The sequence below is a fragment of the Ranitomeya imitator genome, chromosome 2, assembly GCF_032444005.1.
Source record: "Ranitomeya imitator isolate aRanImi1 chromosome 2, aRanImi1.pri, whole genome shotgun sequence".
Classification (NCBI taxonomy): Eukaryota; Metazoa; Chordata; class Amphibia; order Anura; family Dendrobatidae; genus Ranitomeya; species Ranitomeya imitator.
Genome location: NC_091283.1, coordinates 569,087,471 through 569,108,315, shown reverse-complemented (window position 1 = coordinate 569,108,315; position 20,845 = coordinate 569,087,471). Strand labels below are relative to the sequence as shown.

The 20,845-nt window shown below is 41.0% G+C and overlaps 1 protein-coding gene across 2 annotated transcripts in view; it reads right to left on the bottom strand.

Moving 5' to 3' along the window:
• Positions 1-20,845, bottom strand: part of ACSS2 (acyl-CoA synthetase short chain family member 2) — a 117,624-nt gene that overhangs the window by 11,091 nt on the left and 85,688 nt on the right. Inside the window, exons 8-14 of one of the 2 annotated variants that reach the window (XM_069752130.1) lie at positions 17,485-17,523; positions 4,987-5,124; positions 4,740-4,910; positions 4,480-4,613; positions 866-998; positions 717-773; positions 378-458 (exon numbers count right to left, since the gene is read on the bottom strand). In XM_069752130.1, the coding sequence (XP_069608231.1) occupies positions 378-458; positions 717-773; positions 866-998; positions 4,480-4,613; positions 4,740-4,910; positions 4,987-5,124; positions 17,485-17,523 (753 nt within the window). The remainder of the gene's footprint in view (positions 1-377; positions 459-716; positions 774-865; positions 999-4,479; positions 4,614-4,739; positions 4,911-4,986; positions 5,125-17,484; positions 17,524-20,845) is intronic. The other variant, XM_069752131.1, reaches the window with a different exon arrangement.

Below are 20,845 nucleotides of genomic sequence, written 5' to 3'. Positions count from 1 at the left end.
AACATGTGCACATACCCTAGAATTACATCTATATAGGTGTTGGAACTTTGTTTTTCAGAAACCGTTAAATTTTTATATTCTGGATCCACCACTAGGGGGAGCACACAGTACATGGATTTATATACAGCATAGCAAACCTTTTCACACCTGTACAAGTCTCTATGCAGTGAGCTCCCCCTAGTGGTGATTGCAGGAAAATGGTTTCACTAAGTTGGCAAGCAAAAAAGTTGTTGCGTGCCAAGCCAATAAAGGTGGCCTAATAGGAAAGTATGTCACTGTGGTTTGTATTTCTAAAGTATTTGTCTACAGATGGCTAGATGAAAAAACCTGGGGAATTGTAAAATAGGCTTTCGACATTAGATTAGTGAAAATCGTACCAGATAACCTTCAGCTTCTCCTTCAAGTTCCTCCCCAGATTCATTTAAGATGGCAGGAACTACTCCAAAAAATGGAAAAGTCTTAATAAAGAAGGGAGAAAATGACAATTAATTTATGGAGTATACAACTAGATAACTCCTTATTTACTAAAGCTCCAGTCTCTCAATTAGTACATGGCAGCTACAGTTTTCAAGGATATATGCAAGATTGTAGTGCTTCCTTTTAGGGATAAATTATTTTACACAAAATAATCACAAAAATAGGATTCTACATGAAAATATTCAAAAGAATGCTAAAAAAACAAAAAGAAAAATAATCTATATTTTGCCGTCACTTACTGCTGAGCCAGGCTTGGTGGCAGTTGCCCCTGGAAGTGGAGTTAAGACATGACCCCCCTGCAAATAAATAAGCACGTTACCCTCTATTGCCACAGATCATAACTGACTATTGAGACTCCTTTGTAAGACACTCAAGTTCTATTTCTCACCGTTTCAGTCTGCCAAAAAGTATCGACAATTGGACATCTCTTCTCCCCTACCACATTGTAATACCAAAGCCAAGCTTCAGGATTAATTGGTTCTCCAACTGTTCCCAAAATCTTCAGGGATTTCCTACTATACCTGTCAGGAAAGATGTATACATGTTAAATGCCCACATTTATCCATATGAATAACACAGATCACACTACTGACAATGTTTGATGATCAAAGCTCACCATATCCCCTTTCCTTCACAGATTACAAGGTATGCTTAGGAGTCAAGGAACATGTCCTTTGTCCATTTCATGTGTTATACCAACAGAAAAACTCCAGCAAGAAATAGATCCATACTATGATGGATAAAAAACACACCATAGGGACTCCATCAAAGGGAATCTTTCAGTAGGGATAACCTTGCCTAATACCTATGGGCATGTAGGTCACAGGAAGCTGAATAAAATGATACCTTGATATCTGCGATTCAATGTCTTATTCCAGAGACATCCACATTTTTCTTATATGTAAATGACCTCTTCCAGGCTCTGGGAGGATGGTGCCTGGAAGATAACTCTGCCTCCAGAGATTATTTTACATGAAGGGGGAGTTACTTGTCTTACACTGGTAACTAAGAGAACAGGAGAACTGAAATTTCTCTTCTTGCAAACACATTTTTTGCTTCTGTCTGATCTCTGCTGTAATGCAACAATATTATAGTCCTGTCTGCCTGTGAGCTGGAAGCTGAGAGGAACCTGCAGATGTGTTAGGTAAAATCACACACAGCAGTGAGATCAGGAGAGCAGACAGCGGCCATTACACATCACACTGGTAACTCCCCCTTTGTTTAAAATAAACTCTGGAGGCAGAGTTATCTTCCAGGCAGCGTCCTCCCCAGAGCTGAAGCCCTGCTAAGTGTAGCTCAGGCAATCAGAGTATTGCAGCTTCTACACTGTGTGCAGAATTATTAGGCAAGTTGTATTTTGATCACATGATACTTTTTATACATGTTGTCCTACTCCAAGCTGTTCAGGCTTGAGAGCCAACCACCAATTAAGTAAATCAGGTGATGTGCATCTCTGTAATGAGGAGGGGTGTTGTCTAATGACATCAAAACCCTATATACGATGTGCTTAATTAGGCAACTTTCTTTCCTTTGGCAAAATGAGTCAGAAGAGAGATTTGACGGGCTCTGAAAAGTCCAAAATTGTGAGATATCTTGCAGAGGGATGCAGCAGTGTTGAAATTGCCAAACTTTTGAAGCGTGATCACCGAACAATCAAGCGATTCATAGCAAATAGCCAACAGGGTCACAAGAAGTGTATTGGGCAAAAATGGCGCAAAATAACTGCCCATGAATTGAGGAAAATCAAGCGTGAAGCTGCCAAGATGCCATTTGCCACCAGTTTTGCCATATTTCAGAGCTGCAACGTTACTGGAGTAACAAAAAGCACAAGGTGTGCGATACTCAGGGACATGGCCAAGGTAAGGAAGGCTGAAAAACAACCACCTTTGAACAAGAAACATAAGATAAAACGTCAAGACTGGGCCAAGAAATATCTTAAGACTGACTTTTTAAAGGTTTTATGGACTGATGAAATGAGAGTGACTCTTGATGGACCAGATGGATGGGCCAGAGGCTGGATCAGTAAAGGGCAGAGAGCTCCACTCCGACTCAGACACCAGCAAGGTGGAGGTGGGATACTGGTATGGGGTGGTACTATCAAAGATGAACTTGTGGGACCTTTTCGGGTTGAGGATGGAGTGAGCCTCAACTCCCACCTACTGCCAGTTTCTGGAAGACAACTTCTTCAAGCAGTGGTACAGGAAGATGTCGGTATCGTTCAAGAAAAACATGATTTTCATGAAGGACAATGCTCCATGCCTCCAACTACTTGGACATGCCTCCATCTACTCCACAGCGTGGCTGGTCAGTAAAGGTCTCAAAGAAGAAAAAATAATGACATGGCCCCCTTGTTCACCTGATCTGAACCCCAAAGAGAACCTGTGATCCCTCATAAAATGTGAGATCTACAGGGAGGGAAAACAGTCCACCTCTCGGAACAGTGTCTGGGAGGCTGTGGTGGCTGCTGCACGTAATGTTGATCGTAAACAGATCAAGCAACTTACAATCTATGGATGGAAAGCTGGTGAGTATCATCATAAAGAAAGATGGCTATATCGGTCACTAATTTTTTGGGGGTTTGTTTTTGCATGTCAGAAATGTTTATTTCTAAATTTTGTGCAGTGATATTGGTTTACCTGGTGAAAATAAACAAGTGAGATGGGAATATATTTGGTTTTTATTAAGTTGCCTAATAATTCTGCACTTTAATAGTTACCTGCACAAACAGATATCCTCCTAAGATAGCCAAATCTAAAAAAAAAAAAAACCACTCCCAACTTCCAAAAATATTAAGCTTTGATATTTATGAGTCTTTTGGGTTGATTGAGAACATAGTTGTGGATCAATAATAAAAATAATCCTTCAAAATACAACTTGTCTAATAATTCTGCACACAGTGTAGTATGGAGACTAGTGAAGCTTCTATAAAGTAAAAAAAAAAAAAAAAAAGTTTGAATTTTTTTTTTTTAAATGAAAATATAAAAGTTCAAATCACCTCTTTCACACCATAAACTTTTTTTTTTTTTTTTTTTTTTTTTTTTTTTTTTAAACCTGCATATTTGGTATTGCAGCGTTCAAGAAAATGTCCGATTAAAATACAATAATCTGATCAGTAAATGCTATAATTAAAAAAAAAAAAAAATCAAAAACACCATAATTACATTCTTTTGGTCGGCACAACATTGCATCAAAATACAATAACAGGCAATCAAAAGATCATAAATACCACAAAATTGTATCAATAAAAAAGTCAGCTCAGCACGCAAAGAAATAAGCCGATATTAAAAAAATAAAATGGAGAAGCTACAGGTCTCGGAAAATGGTGCCTTTTTATTTTTTGCAAATTTTGGAATTTTTTTTCACCCTTTAAATAAAAAAGAATCTATACATGTTTGGTGTCTGTGTACTTATAACGACCCAGAAAATCACAATGGCAGGTCAGTTTTAGCATTTAGTGAACATGGTAAAAACAAAAAATTGTGGAATTGCACTTTTTTTGCAATTTCACTGCACGTTGAATATTTTTTCCCCGTTTTCCAGTACAAGATGAGGTAAAACCAATGGTATCGATCAAAAGTACAACTCGTCCCGCAAAAAAAAAAGCCCTCACACGGCCATATTAGCACAAAAAAAAAAAAAAGTTAAGGCTCTGGGAAGAAAGGGAGCAAAAAAAATGGAAACGCAAAAACGGAAAACCCCAAGGTCATGAAAGGGTTAACTACAGTAGAGTGTCTGACTTCCATGAGGTTGGACATAATTTTAATTGAAAAAATAGAGATTGTGGTGTTTTTTCTGGTTAAACAGACAACTTATTGAAACCAACGAAGATTTTAATGGACGTGTGATACTATTAGCAAAAAAGTATTTGTAGTTATCTGGCTTCGCAGTGCTATTATTTTACTAGTTGACCTTAAATGAGCACACACTAATCTGTGCATAATATTAACTACTATGGCTATCTAAAAGGCAAAAATTTCAATTTAGGAAAGGCTGATGTGGTACCTTTTCACTGGCTCCTCTCCATACTTCATCAGCAGGCGAATTGCTGTTGGCGCTGTATAGAATTTGCTTACACTGTACTTATCAATGATCTGCCACATGCGGCTAATATCTGGGTATATGGGTAGTCCTTCAAACTGGAAAAAAAAAAATAGAAAATTGTACTAAATGAATAATTGTAAGAGGAAATTAACATACATTAAAAGGCTTGAATAAGTTTGTGTTTCAGAAGGGGCTACATCTTGTCTGAAGAATTTACTTACCAACACACTGCTTGCCCCATTCGCTAAAGGCCCGTATGCAAGGTAGGAGTGCCCAGTAATCCAGCCGATGTCAGCAGTGCACCAGTATATATCATCATGATGGTAATCAAACACATACTTGAATGTGGTGGCAGTGAAGATCATGTAACCTCCTACAGTATGAACAACTCCCTGAAGATTAGAAAAATCATTAAATATTTGATCCTCTTACTATGGATTATTTTTGACCACAAGTGTATGCATTTACCTTGGGCTTGCCGGTAGACCCACTGGTGTAAAGAATAAACAGCTCATCTTCAGCATCACACCACTCCGGCTCACACTCCGTGCTGGCATTCTTCACAAGTTCATGCCACCACAAGTCGATAGATGGATTCCATGTGGTCTGTAAATAAAATACTATCTTTATTGCAAAGAATCTGACTAAACCCTATGGAAACCGCAAACAGCTGTGCACATGCTGCGGGAAAAACCGCGCGGGAACGCAGCGGTTTACAATCCGCAGCATGTCACTTCTTTGTGCAGAATCGCGGCAATTCTGCACCCATAGGAATGCATTGATCCGCTTACTTCCCGCATGGGGCTGTGCCCACCATGCGGGAAGTAATGCGGATAATGTGCAGATGGTACCCGGGGTGGAGGAGAGGAGACTCTCCTCCAGGCCCTGGGAACAATATTTGTGTAAAAAAAAAAATAATTAAAATAAAAAATAATGATATACTCACCTCCCAGCGCTGTACGCGGCCGTCCGGTTTCAGGTTGCTATGCGAGCAGGGTCTGCGGTGACGTTGCGGTCACATGACCGTGACGTCACGAAGGTCCTTCTCGCACAGCATCTTTGGAACCGGACCGCCGGACCGCATATGCAGCATCAATAGTAAAACAAGTGCAGGATTAAACCCGCAGCGGAACCCGCAACACAAACCGCGATAAATCTGCAGGGATAACCGCAGTGGGTTTGCCCTGCAGATATATCAAATCCGCTGCGGGAAAACCCGTGGGAGAACCTGCAGCCCCCTTCCAACGTGTGCACATAGCCTTAACAACCATTGAGACTACAACAGTTCAATTCTGAAATTATAGACACTGCTCATGGGGTGTGGAAAATTCTAATGCAATGAAGGCTGCAATTAATGTGTTGGAGACTATGAAGTGGTTGCAAGGTAAGGTGTTCATAAGGGGCTTTCTACTACACTCCGTGTTCCCCTTCCTTTTAACATGTTTTTAAAGAGGTCAGGAAAGGTCAGCAGTAACCCAAAATAATTAAAGGGGCATGTAAATAAGTTGCAGCCCCCTTTTGCCTAAATATTGTGGAAGGCTAAAAGGTCAGAGTCCCTCACTGGTGGTTGAGGAACAAAAACTGCGACAACCATGACATGTAAATAAAAACGAAAAATAAAGCCCTAATAAGATTAGACAGCAGAAGCGAGCCTGTTCATGGCAACGTGCTAACAGTTTTTCAAGGGAGCAAATACAGTATATAATAAACATCTATTATGAGACTAATATCTTTAATGCCTCATTCAGACATCCATGATTTTTCCCCATACATAAAAACAGACTTATTAGTGATGAGCGGGTATACTCTTTGCTCAGGTCGTCTCCGAGTATTTGTAACTGCTCGGAGATTTAGTTTTCGTTGCCTTATCTGCATGACTTACAGCAGATAAGACAGCTTGATTACATGTGGGGATTCCCTAGCAACCAGGCATGTTCTCAGGCTGGCTAGAAGCCGAAATCATGCAGCTGCGTCAACCAAAACTAAATCTCCGAGCAGTTACAGTTGTGTGAACACGCCGCATACAGAGTATGTATCTTAATGCATTGGTGTACCACACGGCCAAACCCTTATTGAAGGCTGGCTGTTTCATTAGGTATTGCACCTGTGCATTTGCTATTTTATTTGGGTCTGCTGCACCCTGCTTGTGGATTTGTATTGAGGCCCATTTAGACAGGTAAGCATCTCTGCCTGTTTTTGGTGTGTTTTATTGAATTTTTCCTTTTTAGTGTTTTTAAATCTCCGAGCAGTTACAAATACTTGGAGACCACCCAAGCAACGAGTACACTCACTCATCACCAACTGTTATTCATCAGTGTATAGGATCAGATTTTCGTGAGCATTTGGTCAGTACTTCAGTTCTTAGCATTTCATCAGCGATTTTCACTGATGAAATAAAATCTGTAAGCTTCTCCTTACATTAACCACGGACTGCATATGGACGCCAACAGTGTGCCAGTTGGGATTTTCATGGACCCATAAACACGTATGGACAATCTAATCCATGACTCGGATGAAAAACAGACATGTCCCAGTGATTTTTTTCAGACTTCTTGGTCTGCAAAAAATACACGGATGTGCGAACAGTTCTATAGACTAATGGCATTCATGCGGGTCTGAATAAGGCCAAAGTAGCAGAGCTTCACTTTAAAAAGACACACGTGGGAATAATGAGATCAAAGTGGAAGTAAAAGTATAAAATGAGAATTAGGGGCAAACCGACCAAATATGACCATTACGCAAGTACAAGCTCAAAATTTAATACAAAGTTGTGAGCTCATACTCTGTTCTCATGCTATAAGCAAATTGGTCCATGCAAACTGTTTATTACCTTAGATCACATATCATACAAAGACTGGGCTATGACAGCACCAAGTCAAAAATCAGCCATGCAAACCAGATATGTGACAGCAGCCGTCAGTGCTCGACTGCTCAGCTAGAAAAACAGATCAGCAATTGACAACCTAACAGAAGCATGTATTGTTCTACAAGAAAGTCAAGTAGATTTAAATTTTATTTAACCAACGACTCAACTTTTGGTAACAAAATATTATGAAAACAAAACACAACATTAAAGTTTAAAGCGAATTTGTTAACAGGATTTACCCTTATAATAACAGCACTGCAAGTGTCTTATCCTCACCCCAGTGTTTATATAAAGTCTCTTGTATTTTCACAAAAATCTCTATTCAATCCTTTAAGGACCATGGAATTTTTCATTTTTGCACTTTTGTTTTTCTCTCATTTATTAGCCACAACTTTATTTTCCCATCAAACTTTTTGACACAGTGTTTTGTTTTTGCACCGTTCATAGTGTGGTACAAATTATGTGGAAACATGATTCTCCAGGTCAGTCAGATTATGGCGATACCAATTATACTTTGTTTGTTTTTTCTACTGAAGAGATGAAAAATAAAATCATAATATTGTTAACAAATGTTTTTGCATTGTCAACATTTTCCAAGACCTGTGAACTTTATCTTTCTGTTGAAGGGGTTTAATGAAAACTTGTATTTTTCATTGTGAACGTTTGTTTTTATTGATTCAAATTTTTTGTTCATACAGATACTGATCTACTGTGAGTCTGTGGAAAGGAGTTTTTTTTTTATAATGGTGACTATGTAAGACAGCTGTCTTTAATGCAGGTAACGAGTTGATTAGGAGCGTCAACTCTAACCGGTCTGTAGGAGCCAGAACTCTTATGGTTGGTAGGGCATCAAATACTTATTTCTCACTGCAAAATGTAAATAAATTTATAACATTTATAAATTGTAATTTTCTGTATTCTATTTTTTAAATTCTCTCTCTTAATGTTAAAATTAACCTACCCTTAAAACTACAGACTGTTCATGTCCGTCAGTGGGCAAACTCACAGAATCAACAAGGGGTCACCCAGTCAATTTTGTGTTTTCCATGAAAACTCTACTTTTATTAATCAAATGAGTTGCCAAATGAATTTAAAATCTAGTCCAGACATTGACAAGGTTCTAAAAAAAAAGATTATTTGAAATCATAATTTCTCCTTCAAACTTTGCTTTCGTCAAAGAATGCTCCCTTTGCAGCAATTACAGCATTGCAGACCTTTGGCATTCTAGCAGTTAAAGGGACTCTGTCACCTGAATTTGGAGGGAACAATCTTCAGCCATAGGGGCGGGGTTTTCGGGTGTTTGATTCACCCTTTCCTTACCCGCTGGCTGCAATATTGGATTGAAGTTCATTCTCTGTCCTCCGTAGTACATGCCTGCACAAGGCAATCAGTCATGCTGAAAGATGTTGCAGATCGCTCTCCATGGCATCTCCAGACTATCACATCTGTCACATGTGCTCAGTGTGTATCTGTTTCCTTCTGTGAAGAACACAGGGCGCCAGTGGCGAATTTGCCAATTCTGGTGTTCTGTGGCAAATGCAATCGTCCTGCACGGTGTTGGGCTGTGAGCACAACCCCCATCTGTGGACGTCGGGCACTCAGACCATCCTCAGAGTCAGTTTCTAACCGTTGGTGCAGACACATGCACATTTGTGGCCTGCTGGAGGTCATTTTGCAGGGCTCTGGCAGTGCTCCTCTTGTTGCTGCTTGCACAAAGGCTGAGGTAGCGGTCCTGCTGCTAGTTTGTTGCCCTCCTACATCCCCCTCCACGTCTACTGGTAGCGCCTCCAGCCTCTGGACACTATGCTGACAGACACAGCAAACCTTCTTGCCACAGCTTGCATTGGGTGAGCTGCACTACCTGAGCCACTTGGGTGGGTTGTAGAGTCCGTCTCATGCTACCACGAGTGTGAAAGCACAACCAACATTCAAATGTGACCAAAACATCAGCCAGAAAGCATTGGTACTGAGATGTGGTCTGTGGTCCCCACCTACAGTACCACTCCTTTATTGAATGTGTCTTGACAATTGCCAATAATTTCCATCTGTTGTCTATTCCATTTGCACAACAGCATGTGAAATTGATTGTCAAACAGTTTGATGTCACAGAAGTTTAACTTAATATCATTTGCATAATAATTTGGAACACAGTGTAAAAGTAAATATATTTTCTTTATTTTATTATTGTCCCTACCTATGGGGGTGATAAAGGGGGGGAAGGGTCATTTACTATTTTTTTGTATTTTGATCACTCTGATACATTTTGATCACTGTGATAAAACCTACATGGAACAAATCTGCCGGCCGATTTGGCGGTCGCACTGCGCATGCGCCCGCCATTTTGGAAGATGACGGCACCCATGGAAAAGACGGACGGACAACGGGAGGGTCGGTAAGTATGAGGGGGTGGGGGGAGCATGGGGGGAGCACGGGGGGGATCGGACAGGAGGATAGGGGAGCGGACAGGAGGACGGAGGGGAGCGGACCACAGAACGGAGGACTGGGGAGGAGATCGGTGGCGGGGGGCTGATCAGGGGTGCATTGGCCATGGCTGGATTGTAATATTTCACCACTTTTCATAGGTGAAATATTACAAATTGCTCTGATTGACTGTTTCACTTTGAACAGCCAATCAGAGCGATCGTAGCCACGGGTGGGCCAAGCCACCCCCCTGGGCTGAAGTACCACTACCCCTGTCCTTGCAGATCGGGTGAAATTGGAGTTTACCCTTTCACCCGATCTGCAGGGACGCGATCCCTCCATGACGCCACATCGGCGTCACAGGTCGTGATTGGCACCGACTTTCATGACGCCTACGTGGCATCACAGGTCGGAAATGGTGTTAATTGTGAGGAGCCAAATGCATCCAAGAAACCATACACCCTATGCTTGCCAAGTAGAAAATGCACATATACAGTACAGACCAAAAGTTTGGACACACCTTCTCATTTAAAGATTTTTCTGTATTTTCATGACTATGAAAATTGTACATGCACACTGAAGGCATCAAAACTATGAATTAACACATATGGAATTAAATACTTAACAAAAAAGTGTGAAACAACTGAAAATAGGTTCTTCAAAGTAGCCACGTTTTGCTTTGATGACTGCTTTGCACACTCTTGGCATTCTCTTGATGAACTTCAAGAGGTAGTCACCGGGAATGGTTTTCACTTCACATGTGTGCCCTGTCAGGTTTAATAAGTGGGATTTCTTGCCTTATAAATGGGGTTGGGACCATCAGTTGTGTTGTGCAGAAGTCTGGTGGATACACAGCTGAAAGTCCTACTAAATAGACTGTTAGAATTTGTATTATGGCAAGAAAAAGCAGCTAAGTAAAGAAAAATGAGTAGCCATCATTACTTTAAGAAATGAAGGTCAGTCAGTCTGAAAAATTGGGAAAACTTTGAAAGTGTCCTCAAGTGCAGTGGAAAAACTATCGAGCGCTACAAAGAAACTGGCTCACATGAGGACCGCCCCAGGAAAGGAAGATCAAGAGTCACCTCTGCTTCTGAGGATAAGTTTATCCGAGTCACCAGCCTCAGAAATCGCAGGTTAACAGCAGCTCAGATTAGAGATCAGGTCAATGCCACACAGAGTTCTAGCAATAAACACATCTCTACAACAACTGTTAAGAGGAGACTGTGTGCAGCAGGCCTTCATGGTATAATAGCTGCTAGGAAACCACTGCTAAGGACAGGCAACAAGCAGAAGAGACTTGTTTGGGCTAAAGAACACAAGGAATGAACATTAGAAAAGTGGAAATCTTTGCTTTGGTCTGATGAGTCCAAATTTGAGATCTTTGGTTCCAACCACCGTGTCTTTGTGCGACGCAGAAAGGTGAACGGATGGACTCTGCATGCCTGGTTCCCACCGTGAAGCATGGAGGTGGTGTGATGGTGTGGGGGTGCTTTGCTGGTGACACTGTTGGGGATTTATTCATAATTGAGGGCATACTGAACCAGCATGGCTACCACAGCATCTTGCAGTGGCATGCTATTCCATCCGGTGTGCGTTTAGTTGGGCCCTCATTTATTTTTCAACACGACAATGACCCCAAACACACCTCCAGGCTGTGTAGGGGCTATTTGATCAAGCAGGAGAGTGATGGGGTGCTACGCCAGATGACCTGGCCTCCAAAGTCACCAGACCTGAACCCAATCGAGATGGTTTGGGGTGAGCTGGACCGTAGACTGAAGGGAAAAGGGCCAACAAGTGCTAAGCATCTCTGGGAACTTCTTCAAGATTGTTGGAAGACCATTCCCAGTGACTACCTCTTGAAGCTCAGCAATAGAATGCCAAGAGTGTGCAAAGCAGTCATCAAAGCAAAAGGTGGCTACTTTGAAGAACCTAGAATATAAGACATAATTTCAGTTTTTTGTTAAGTATATAATTCTACATGTGTTAATTCATAGTTTTGATGCCTTCAGTTTGAATGTACTATTTTCATAGTCATGAAATTACAGAAAAATCTTAAAATGAGGTGTGTCCAAACTTTTGGCCTGTACTGTATATGTGTGTGTGTGCATATGTATGTATGTATGTATGTATGTATGTGTGTGTGTGTGTGTGTGTGTGTGTGTGTGTGTGTGTGTGTGTGTGTGTGTGTATGTGCGCGTGTGTGTGTGTGTGTGTGTGTGTGTATATATGTATATATCTATATATCTATATATCTATACACACACACACACACACACACACACACACACACACACATATACATATATATATATATACATATATATATATATATATATATATATACACACACACAGTATCTGTATCTCTCTCTGTCTTCATACATACACATACATCCACACACACATACACACATATATAATCTTGCAAGATATTTGTACATCTAAGGTACCTTCATATAACTATTTTTGTAATCAAATCTGATATACCTGGATGTCTTTATTGGTATATTGCTTCTCACTCAATTAGAATATCATCAAAAAGTTAATTTATTTCAGTTCTTCAATACAAAAAGTGAACCGCATATTATATATAGAGTCATTACTAACAGAGTGATGTATTTCAAGTGTTTATTTCTGTTAATGTTGACGATTATGGCTTAGAGCCAATGAAAACCCAAAAGTCATTATCTCAGTAAATTAGAATACTTTATAACACCAGCTTGAAAATCCAAAATGTTGGCCTACTGAAATGTATGCTGAGCACATGCACTCAATACTTGGTCAGAGCTCCTTTTGCATCAATACAGCATGGCATGGAGGCGATCAGCCTGTGTCACTGCTGAGATGTTATGGAGGCCCAGGTTGCTTTGATAGCAGCCGTCAGCTCGTCTGCATTGTTGGGTCTGGTGTCTCATCTTACTCTTGACAATACCTCAAAGGGGGTTAAGGTCAAGCGAGTTTGCTGGCCAATCAAGTACAGTGCTACTGTTGTTTTTAAACCAGGTGTTGGTACTTTTGGCAGTTTGGAATGACTCTATACGAGTTTCACTTTTTGTATTGAAGAACTGAAATAAATTAACTTTTTGATGATATTCTAACTTAGTGAGAAGCACTTGTATATGCTTTGTGTATTTTAGGAGCGGTGGATACTAGGGTCTTCAGGGGACAGTCATCAGTAAGCGGGGGCGCCATATCGACAAATTAGGGTGCCAACCTCCGTGGTCAGACAGGCTAACAGCTCTATAGGGCCTATGAATTTCAGTTAGCTTCATTTCCTGAATATTAAAGGGAACCTGTCACCCCGTTTTTTGAGATTGAGCTATAAATACTGTTAAATAGGGCCTGCGCTGTGTGTTCCTATAGTGTATGTAGTGTACCCCGATTCCCCATGTATGCTGAGAAATAACTTACCAAAGTCGCCGTTTTCGCCTGTCAATCAGGCTGGTCAGGTCGGGAGGGCGTGGTGACATCGCTGGTTCTTCCTCAGCTGTACGTTGGTGGCGTAGTGGCATAGTGGTGAAGACACAGCGCGCGATCTGCGCTGTCATCCCTTTCGTCGGTGGGGGCGGCCATCTTCCTGGGGCCGCGCGTGCGCAGATCGAGTGCTCTGCTGCACGGGGCTTCAGGAAAATGGCCGCGGGATGCCGCGCGTGCGCATTAGAGATCGCGGCGGCCATTTTCCCAAAGCCGAGTTTGCATCTCGGCTTTGGGAAAATGGCCGCCGCGATCTCTAATGCGCACGCGCGGCATCCCGCGGCCATTTTCCTGAAGCCCCGTGCAGCAGAGCACTCGATCTGCGCACGCGCGGCCCCAGGAAGATGGCCGCCCCCACCGACGAAAGGGATGACAGCGCAGATCGCGCGCTGTGTCTTCACCACTACGCCACTACGCCACCAACGTACAGCTGAGGAAGAACCAGCGATGTCACCACGCCCTCCCGACCTGACCAGCCTGATTGACAGGCGAAAACGGCGACTTTGGTAAGTTATTTCTCAGCATAAATGGGGAATCGGGGTACACTACATACACTATAGGAACACACAGCGCAGGCCCTATTTAACAGTATTTATAGCTCAATCTCAAAAAACGGGGTGACAGGTTCCCTTTAACTAGAATGGCTCTTTAAATGAGAATGGTCCTAATATGGACAATTTTAAATATTAATAGTTATTTTTAAAGCTTCTTTTTTATGATTACATATTGTTTGAGACCCCCACAATATATATATATATATATATATATATTGTAGTCTTGTAAAGCCTAGCCACAGAGTGAGATTCATAAGACAATCATTTTAGCTTTTAAAAGCCCCTGCACCACTAAATACCTTGTTGTACCAGCCTGCGGACTGCAGCCATGGCCAACTCATGCCACTGATGAACTCTCCTACCAGCCTTGAGCACTCAGCATCTCCTGCCCTGCCAGCAACTAAACCTGCCACCTGCTCCACCACCGCTGTTCCCCAGGTAATCTACAGCAAAAGTGGATTATAACACACCATTTTATTAAAAAAATGATGTTTTCCTATTTTCCGCCCCAAAATTTGGGGTGTGGCTTATAAACCAACATCTTATAATCCACAAAATACGGTACTTTTTTTAGATTGTATAGTAAAAATTAATTCAAAACAACTTGTCCTACAAAAAAAAGAAAAGAAACTTCATATGATTATGCTGACAGAAAAATAAATGAGGCATGGCTCGTGAAAAAGGAAAGGATGAGAATACAAAAGAGCAATAATGAAAATTATCTGTGTTGCAGAGGGGATGATATAGGAAAACTTTGAAATATACCTATTGCTCGGTTTGGACACATCATACGAAGAGAGCAATCGCTGGAGAAGGACTTCGTGGTCAGAAGAATAGAAAGAACAAGACAAAAAGACCAACAAACTCAATGGCTTATTATAATAAAAACTATGGAGAAGACACTTGCGGATCTATTTACACCTGCACAAGATGGATCTTCCTAGAGATTGTTGATGGCTTGGGATTGAGTCGAAGGCCATTTAGGAAAGAATAAATAAAATGCTCTGTTGTCAACATTACAGTGAATATTTCAGGGAAAGCGCAAACAATATATTCCTACATTCTGTTAAACTCCATTATGTGAGTAGAAGCGGCCTTCATTCAGATCAGTAGATCAGTAGGTCTATTTGTTATAAATTAGTGTACTTCACCAGCAGTCCATGTGAACTTTACAGAGAGTGCAGGAATATACATTTGCACAGACCATCAGTCTAGTCAGAGTATGAATCTGACCAGAAAGCGCCACTGCTGAGCCAGACCCGGCAACTTCAGCATTTTTTGTGACAACAAACCAACCATTAAAGATACGTGCGCATGGAGCCTATCTGTGGCCTTTCCTCAGCGACAAAGCCAATCTGTATCAAATTGAGTCAATTTCATTGCGGATTTGCACAGAATGAAAATCCATTCAGCAAGTAAGTTTCTGCACGATTTCTAACTGGTTTATTAACATTTGAATGAGATAAGAGAAAGCCCGACATCAGAATTTAACCCAGAAGCTATTTAAGCGGTCTCCGAATACCATTTTTAAATGGAGTTTAGTGCCACAATATGCAAAAATAAACTACTTAAAACGGTTATATAGGAGACTTGGACCCTAAAAGAATTACGGCAGCAATATACATTTTAAAGTATTTTTGTTAAAGGGCACCATTTAGCCCCCAATTTGCATTTTTTAGCACTCCATGCGCTCCTGACAAGCGAATGCCACTGGAATGCAATCTACAAACCTGTGCATTAACGGAATGACATCTGATGCTCTCATCCTATGGCACGATTAGTGTGGGAGGAGGGAAAGAAGAGCAGAGCTGACAGCACTGTGAGAGGAGAGCTGCATATGTGTTTGTTATGACACACATCTCGTCCCTACTCCTCTCCCTCACTTGTAATCACAGTAGATATCTGCCAGCAGTGAGATCAGTCAGGAGAGCAGCGCTGTGTGTCATTACATAGCTAGCATATTTCCCAGAGGAGCATTGCGGCTTTAAGTCTCCTCATACCGGCATGCTTAGCATGTCAATCTCCGCAAGGAGAAAGATACTTCTTAGAGATCAGTCGGACGCCTCTCACACAGCCAAACCAGATCTCCGCTTTGTACTGACGAGGGGCAGTACCCTGAAACACAGTGTCTACAAATTGAGATTCTGGTTTGGCTATTATCCTAAGTCATGTGATAAGGCTTGTTAAAGGGTCGACATTGACTGTTAGGATTGCTACTTCCAATAGGTGGCACTAGAGTTCTAGTTCTCTTCCTCTCTGAAGAGACAATTTGCATAATTAGCACGTCTCATGAAAAACGCTGAATCTGAAAGTCTCTTGGTGCATATTCATTTTTTTTTCTCCCCGGCATGAGGCCTCCTGCCTAGGGAAGTAAATTCCCTAAGAAGCTAATATCTGCTAACACCCTGTTGATCTTTGCTTGTAAAGTATTGATTCTAATTATCGGCAATATCTCAGCAACTAAGATGAGACATTAAAAAATAAAAACATTGTTTTATTTAGCTCTGCAGAGACACTACGCCATGATGTGGCCAGTTTAACATGGCAAAACTAGTGAAAGGTCCTCTTTATATTTATTCCTTGGCCATCTTCCCATAGAAAATCTTTTGGGGTGCATTAATAATCTGTATCTCTAGCAGGTGACTAAGCAGGTGTCTCCAAAAAGAGATTTGGCATAGTCACCTGATAAAAGGAGTACCCGCATTTGGCAATGGCAGGACAAAATTAATGCATAGGAAGGCCATATTACCTAATTAATAGAGGATTAAAGAAATAACATGGTGTGTCTCTGCTTTATTCACTTGAAAGTCTTCGTGGAGGGCAAGCAGGCAGAAATCCAGCCAAGGGTAGGAAGTGTGTGAATTTGGCACTTTTAGATGACAAACTCAAAAGGTAATATCAACCCGTATACAGTTTATAGGACCAAGTAGACAAGCGGACCGTGAGTTAGAAGACTGCTAATTGGATGTATACTAGCATATTTAGGCTGCATTTACAATAGGTTTTTGATGCAAAAATAGTTTTTGACACAATTTTAAAAAACTATTTAAAAAATGTTGCAGTTTCACCACGATCGAGGCATAAGCAACATGTGAACGCAACCTTAAACTGATAATTGGCAAAAGTGTTCAAAAGAAAGCTCGTATCAGATTCTCAACTCATCAACATGGGCCTTTACTCATGAGAAACTCAGGGCTACTTTTCCCTTGTAATTTAGGCGGCTTTCACACTAGCGTCGGCGCGGGGCAGTCGTGTGGCCATATGTCGCAATGCGTCGCTAATGTTAATCTATGGGGAAAAAAACGCATCCTGCAGACAACTTTGCAGGATGCGTTTTTTTCTCCTAAATGACGCATTGCGACGTACAGTCAAAAACGCTAGTGTGAAAGTAGCCTTACTCTGCACAAGTTAATTTAACTTCACACAGCTTATCAATATATCCTGTTGATACTTAATCCTTTACTAAACAATGTTCATAAAATGTAGCCCTGGTCCAAGTTAAACACATAGTGTTCAAGACTATACGTAAGCAAGACCGTGCATGTTAATGAGACACCCTGGGACAGACATATGCAAAGACAGAAAGCCACGGAGCAGTTAGTGACACACTAGAAATGATTAACACAGCTGCCTGTGGACACAGGTGAAATACCTGGGGTACAGCTCGCTTTGCTTTGTCCTGCTTGTTTCCCTGTCAAAAACCCAGACATACAAGCATATTCAGTAGCCTTAAAAAGCAGCAAACACTGACAGGGTGAGAAAAAAAATAAGGTTTATATACCGTACTTGCTTTCCTGCAAACAAGCACACATGCATTCACTCATACATTTCCCTCCTCAGTCGAATCCTTTGCAACTTTTTTTTTTTACTAAAAATTGCAACTGGGAAACCTGTGTGATAAGTAATGTAGCCATTGTTACATATAATCCATATAGAAACTATAATGGCAGCAACATTAGTAAACATCTAGGCTTCTCAGAACCACACAAAAGATATACGAGAAGATCTTTAATTGGAGAAGGTCAATTGAATTCCAAGGCAGTAAGCAAAAGCAATAGCATGGGAAGTGGGTTACTGAAAGCAGAATCTTCTACTAACCACAAAGTAGAAATTGGGTCAAGAAAATAATAATGTCACAAGCTATTAGTACCCCCTGGAGAAGGCAAACTGGATGATTCAGTAAGTGCAGCCCAATAGGCCGCAGGGAGCCTTCTCCTCTGGGCAATACGTGCATTGATCCTTGTAACTGTGTCCTGGTCTGAGCATTCACAATAAGTTGGGACTTTTATGTCATAACTAATTGTTAACACAATTGGGGGTTGTTATCCTGAATGAATTTCGGACTGAACAATGTAATGCTCTGCATTTATTCTCCTAATGTCTTAAGTGACGTCTATGAATATATCATAACTTTTTAATTATCTTTACATAAGGAAGGGCTGCAAACAGAAGGTATCCCACTCTCCTAACTAGTTGTGGTATAGCTACTTAGGGACCCCTTGAACTAGCCAGCCACTAATAAAGAACCAGCTCTGGAGGGCATGGAAAATCATGTATTTACTGGAAGCAATTAAGTAGAATGGCAGCGTATAATTTTACATTATTAAAAAGGGTTATCCATAATTTTTAAAGTGATGTTTCATCCGTAAAAGACCAATAGAGCAGGGGTCTTCTGCAGTGGGCAGACCTGTACAAATTCTCCAAATTTAGTCAGTCAATTTAACCAGCAGGGAGAGAAATATATATATATGAAGCAACTTTGAATCATATTGTTATACCCCTCCATGCCCCATGTGTTGCTCCTGCCCCGACAAAGGGCAGTACCCAAGTATGGTACTGTCTAAAAGAACCCCAAAACCAAGTGTCTTTCCCAAGTGGGGCATGACAGGGTATAACAGTTTAAATCCTTGAGACGACTGACTCCGATCCCTCCTGCACTTAGGATTCAGGTAAGTCATGCAATTCTGGGAAGACCTAACCTTTTTTATGAGCACTTGCAGTTTATATGTTTATTCTGGTGGTATATATATATATACAGTGGGGCAAAAAAGTATTTAGTCAGTCAGCAATAGTGCAAGTTCCACTACTTAAAAAGATGAGAGGCGTCTGTAATTTACATCATAGGTAGACCTCAACTATGGGAGACAAACTGAGAAAAAAAAATCCAGAAAATCACATTGTCTGTTTTTTTAACATTTTATTTGCATATTATGGTGGAAAATAAGTATTTGGTCAGAAACAAAATTTCATCTCAATACTTTGTAATATATCCTTTGTTGGCAATGACAGAGGTCAAACGTTTTCTGTAAGTCTTCACAAGGTTGCCACACACTGTTGTTGGTATGTTGGCCCATTCCTCCATGCAGATCTCCTCTAGAGCAGTGATGTTTTTGGCTTTTCGCTTGGCAACACGGACTTTCAACTCCCTCCAAAGGTTTTCTATAGGGTTGAGATCTGGAGACTGGCTAGGCCACTCCAGGACCTTGAAATGCTTCTTACAATGCCACTCCTTCGTTGCCCTAGCGGTGTGCTTTGGATCTTTATCATGTTGAAAGACCCAGCCACGTTTCATCTTCAATGCCCTTGCTGATGGAAGGAGGTTTGCACTCAAAATCTCACGATACATGGCCCCATTCATTCTTTCATGTACCCGGATCAGTCGTCCTGGCCCCTTTGCAGAGAAACAGCCCAAAAGCATGATGTTTCCACCACCATGCTTTACAGTAGGTATGGTGTTTGATGGATGCAACTCAGTATTCTTTTTCCTCCAAACACGACAAGTTGTGTTTCTACCAAACAGTTCCAGTTTGGTTTCATCAGACCATAGGACATTCTCCCAAAACTGCTCTGGATCATCCAAATGCTCTCTAGCAAACTTCAGACGGGCCCGGACATGTACTGGCTTAAGCAGTGGGACACGTCTGGCACTGCAGGATCTGAGTCCATGTTGGCGTAGTGTGTTACTTATGGTAGGCCTTGTTACATTGGTCCCAGCTCTCTGCAGTTCATTCACTAGGTCCCCCCGCGTGGTTCTGGGACTTTTGCTCACCGTTCTTGTGATCATTCTGACCCCACGGGGTGGGATTTTGCGTGGAGCCCCAGATCGAGGGAGATTATCAGTGGTCTTGTATGTCTTCCATTTTCTAATTATTGCTCCCACTGTTGATTTCTTCACTCCAAGCTGGTTGGCTATTGCAGATTCAGTCTTCCCAGCCTGGTGCAGGGCTACAATTTTGTTTCTGGTGTCCTTTGACAGCTCTTTGGTCTTCACCATAGTGAAGTTTGGAGTCAGACTGTTTGAGGGTGTGCACAGGTGTCCATTTATACTGATAACAAGTTTAAACAGGTGCCATTACTACAGGTAATGAGTGGAGGAAAGAGGAGACTCTTAAAGAAGAAGTTACAGGTCTGTGAGAGCCAGAAATCTTGATTGTTTGTTTCTGACCAAATACTTATTTTCCACCATAATATGCAAAAAAAAATGATAAAAAAAAACAGACAATGTGATTTTCTGGATTATTTTTCTCAGTTTGTCTCCCATAGTTGAGATTTACCTATGATGTAAATTACAGACGCCTCTCATCTTTTTAAGTGGTGGAACTTGCACTATTGCTGACTGACTAAATACTTTTTTGCCCCACTGTGTATATATATATATATATATATATATATATATATATATATATATATATATATATATATATATATATATATATTTATTTCGCTCCCTGCGGGTTAAATGAAATAAAAAAAGTCATCCTAAAATGGCGGCAATCAGTATCATATTGATATGAATCTTAACTTTTTGCACACCAGTAGATTAGCTGTTTTAACAAGCAAGTGCTGGTGCCATTATTCTACTGCCCAATGCTGAGCTTTTTGTGAAATGATGCAGCAATATGAAGCATAGCAGCTATGGAAAATATAGCACTGTGCAGTAAGGTCCCATGGAAACTATGAAGGGAAAACAACACCCCCAAAACCACTACTACCCTACAATCAGTTTAGATAAA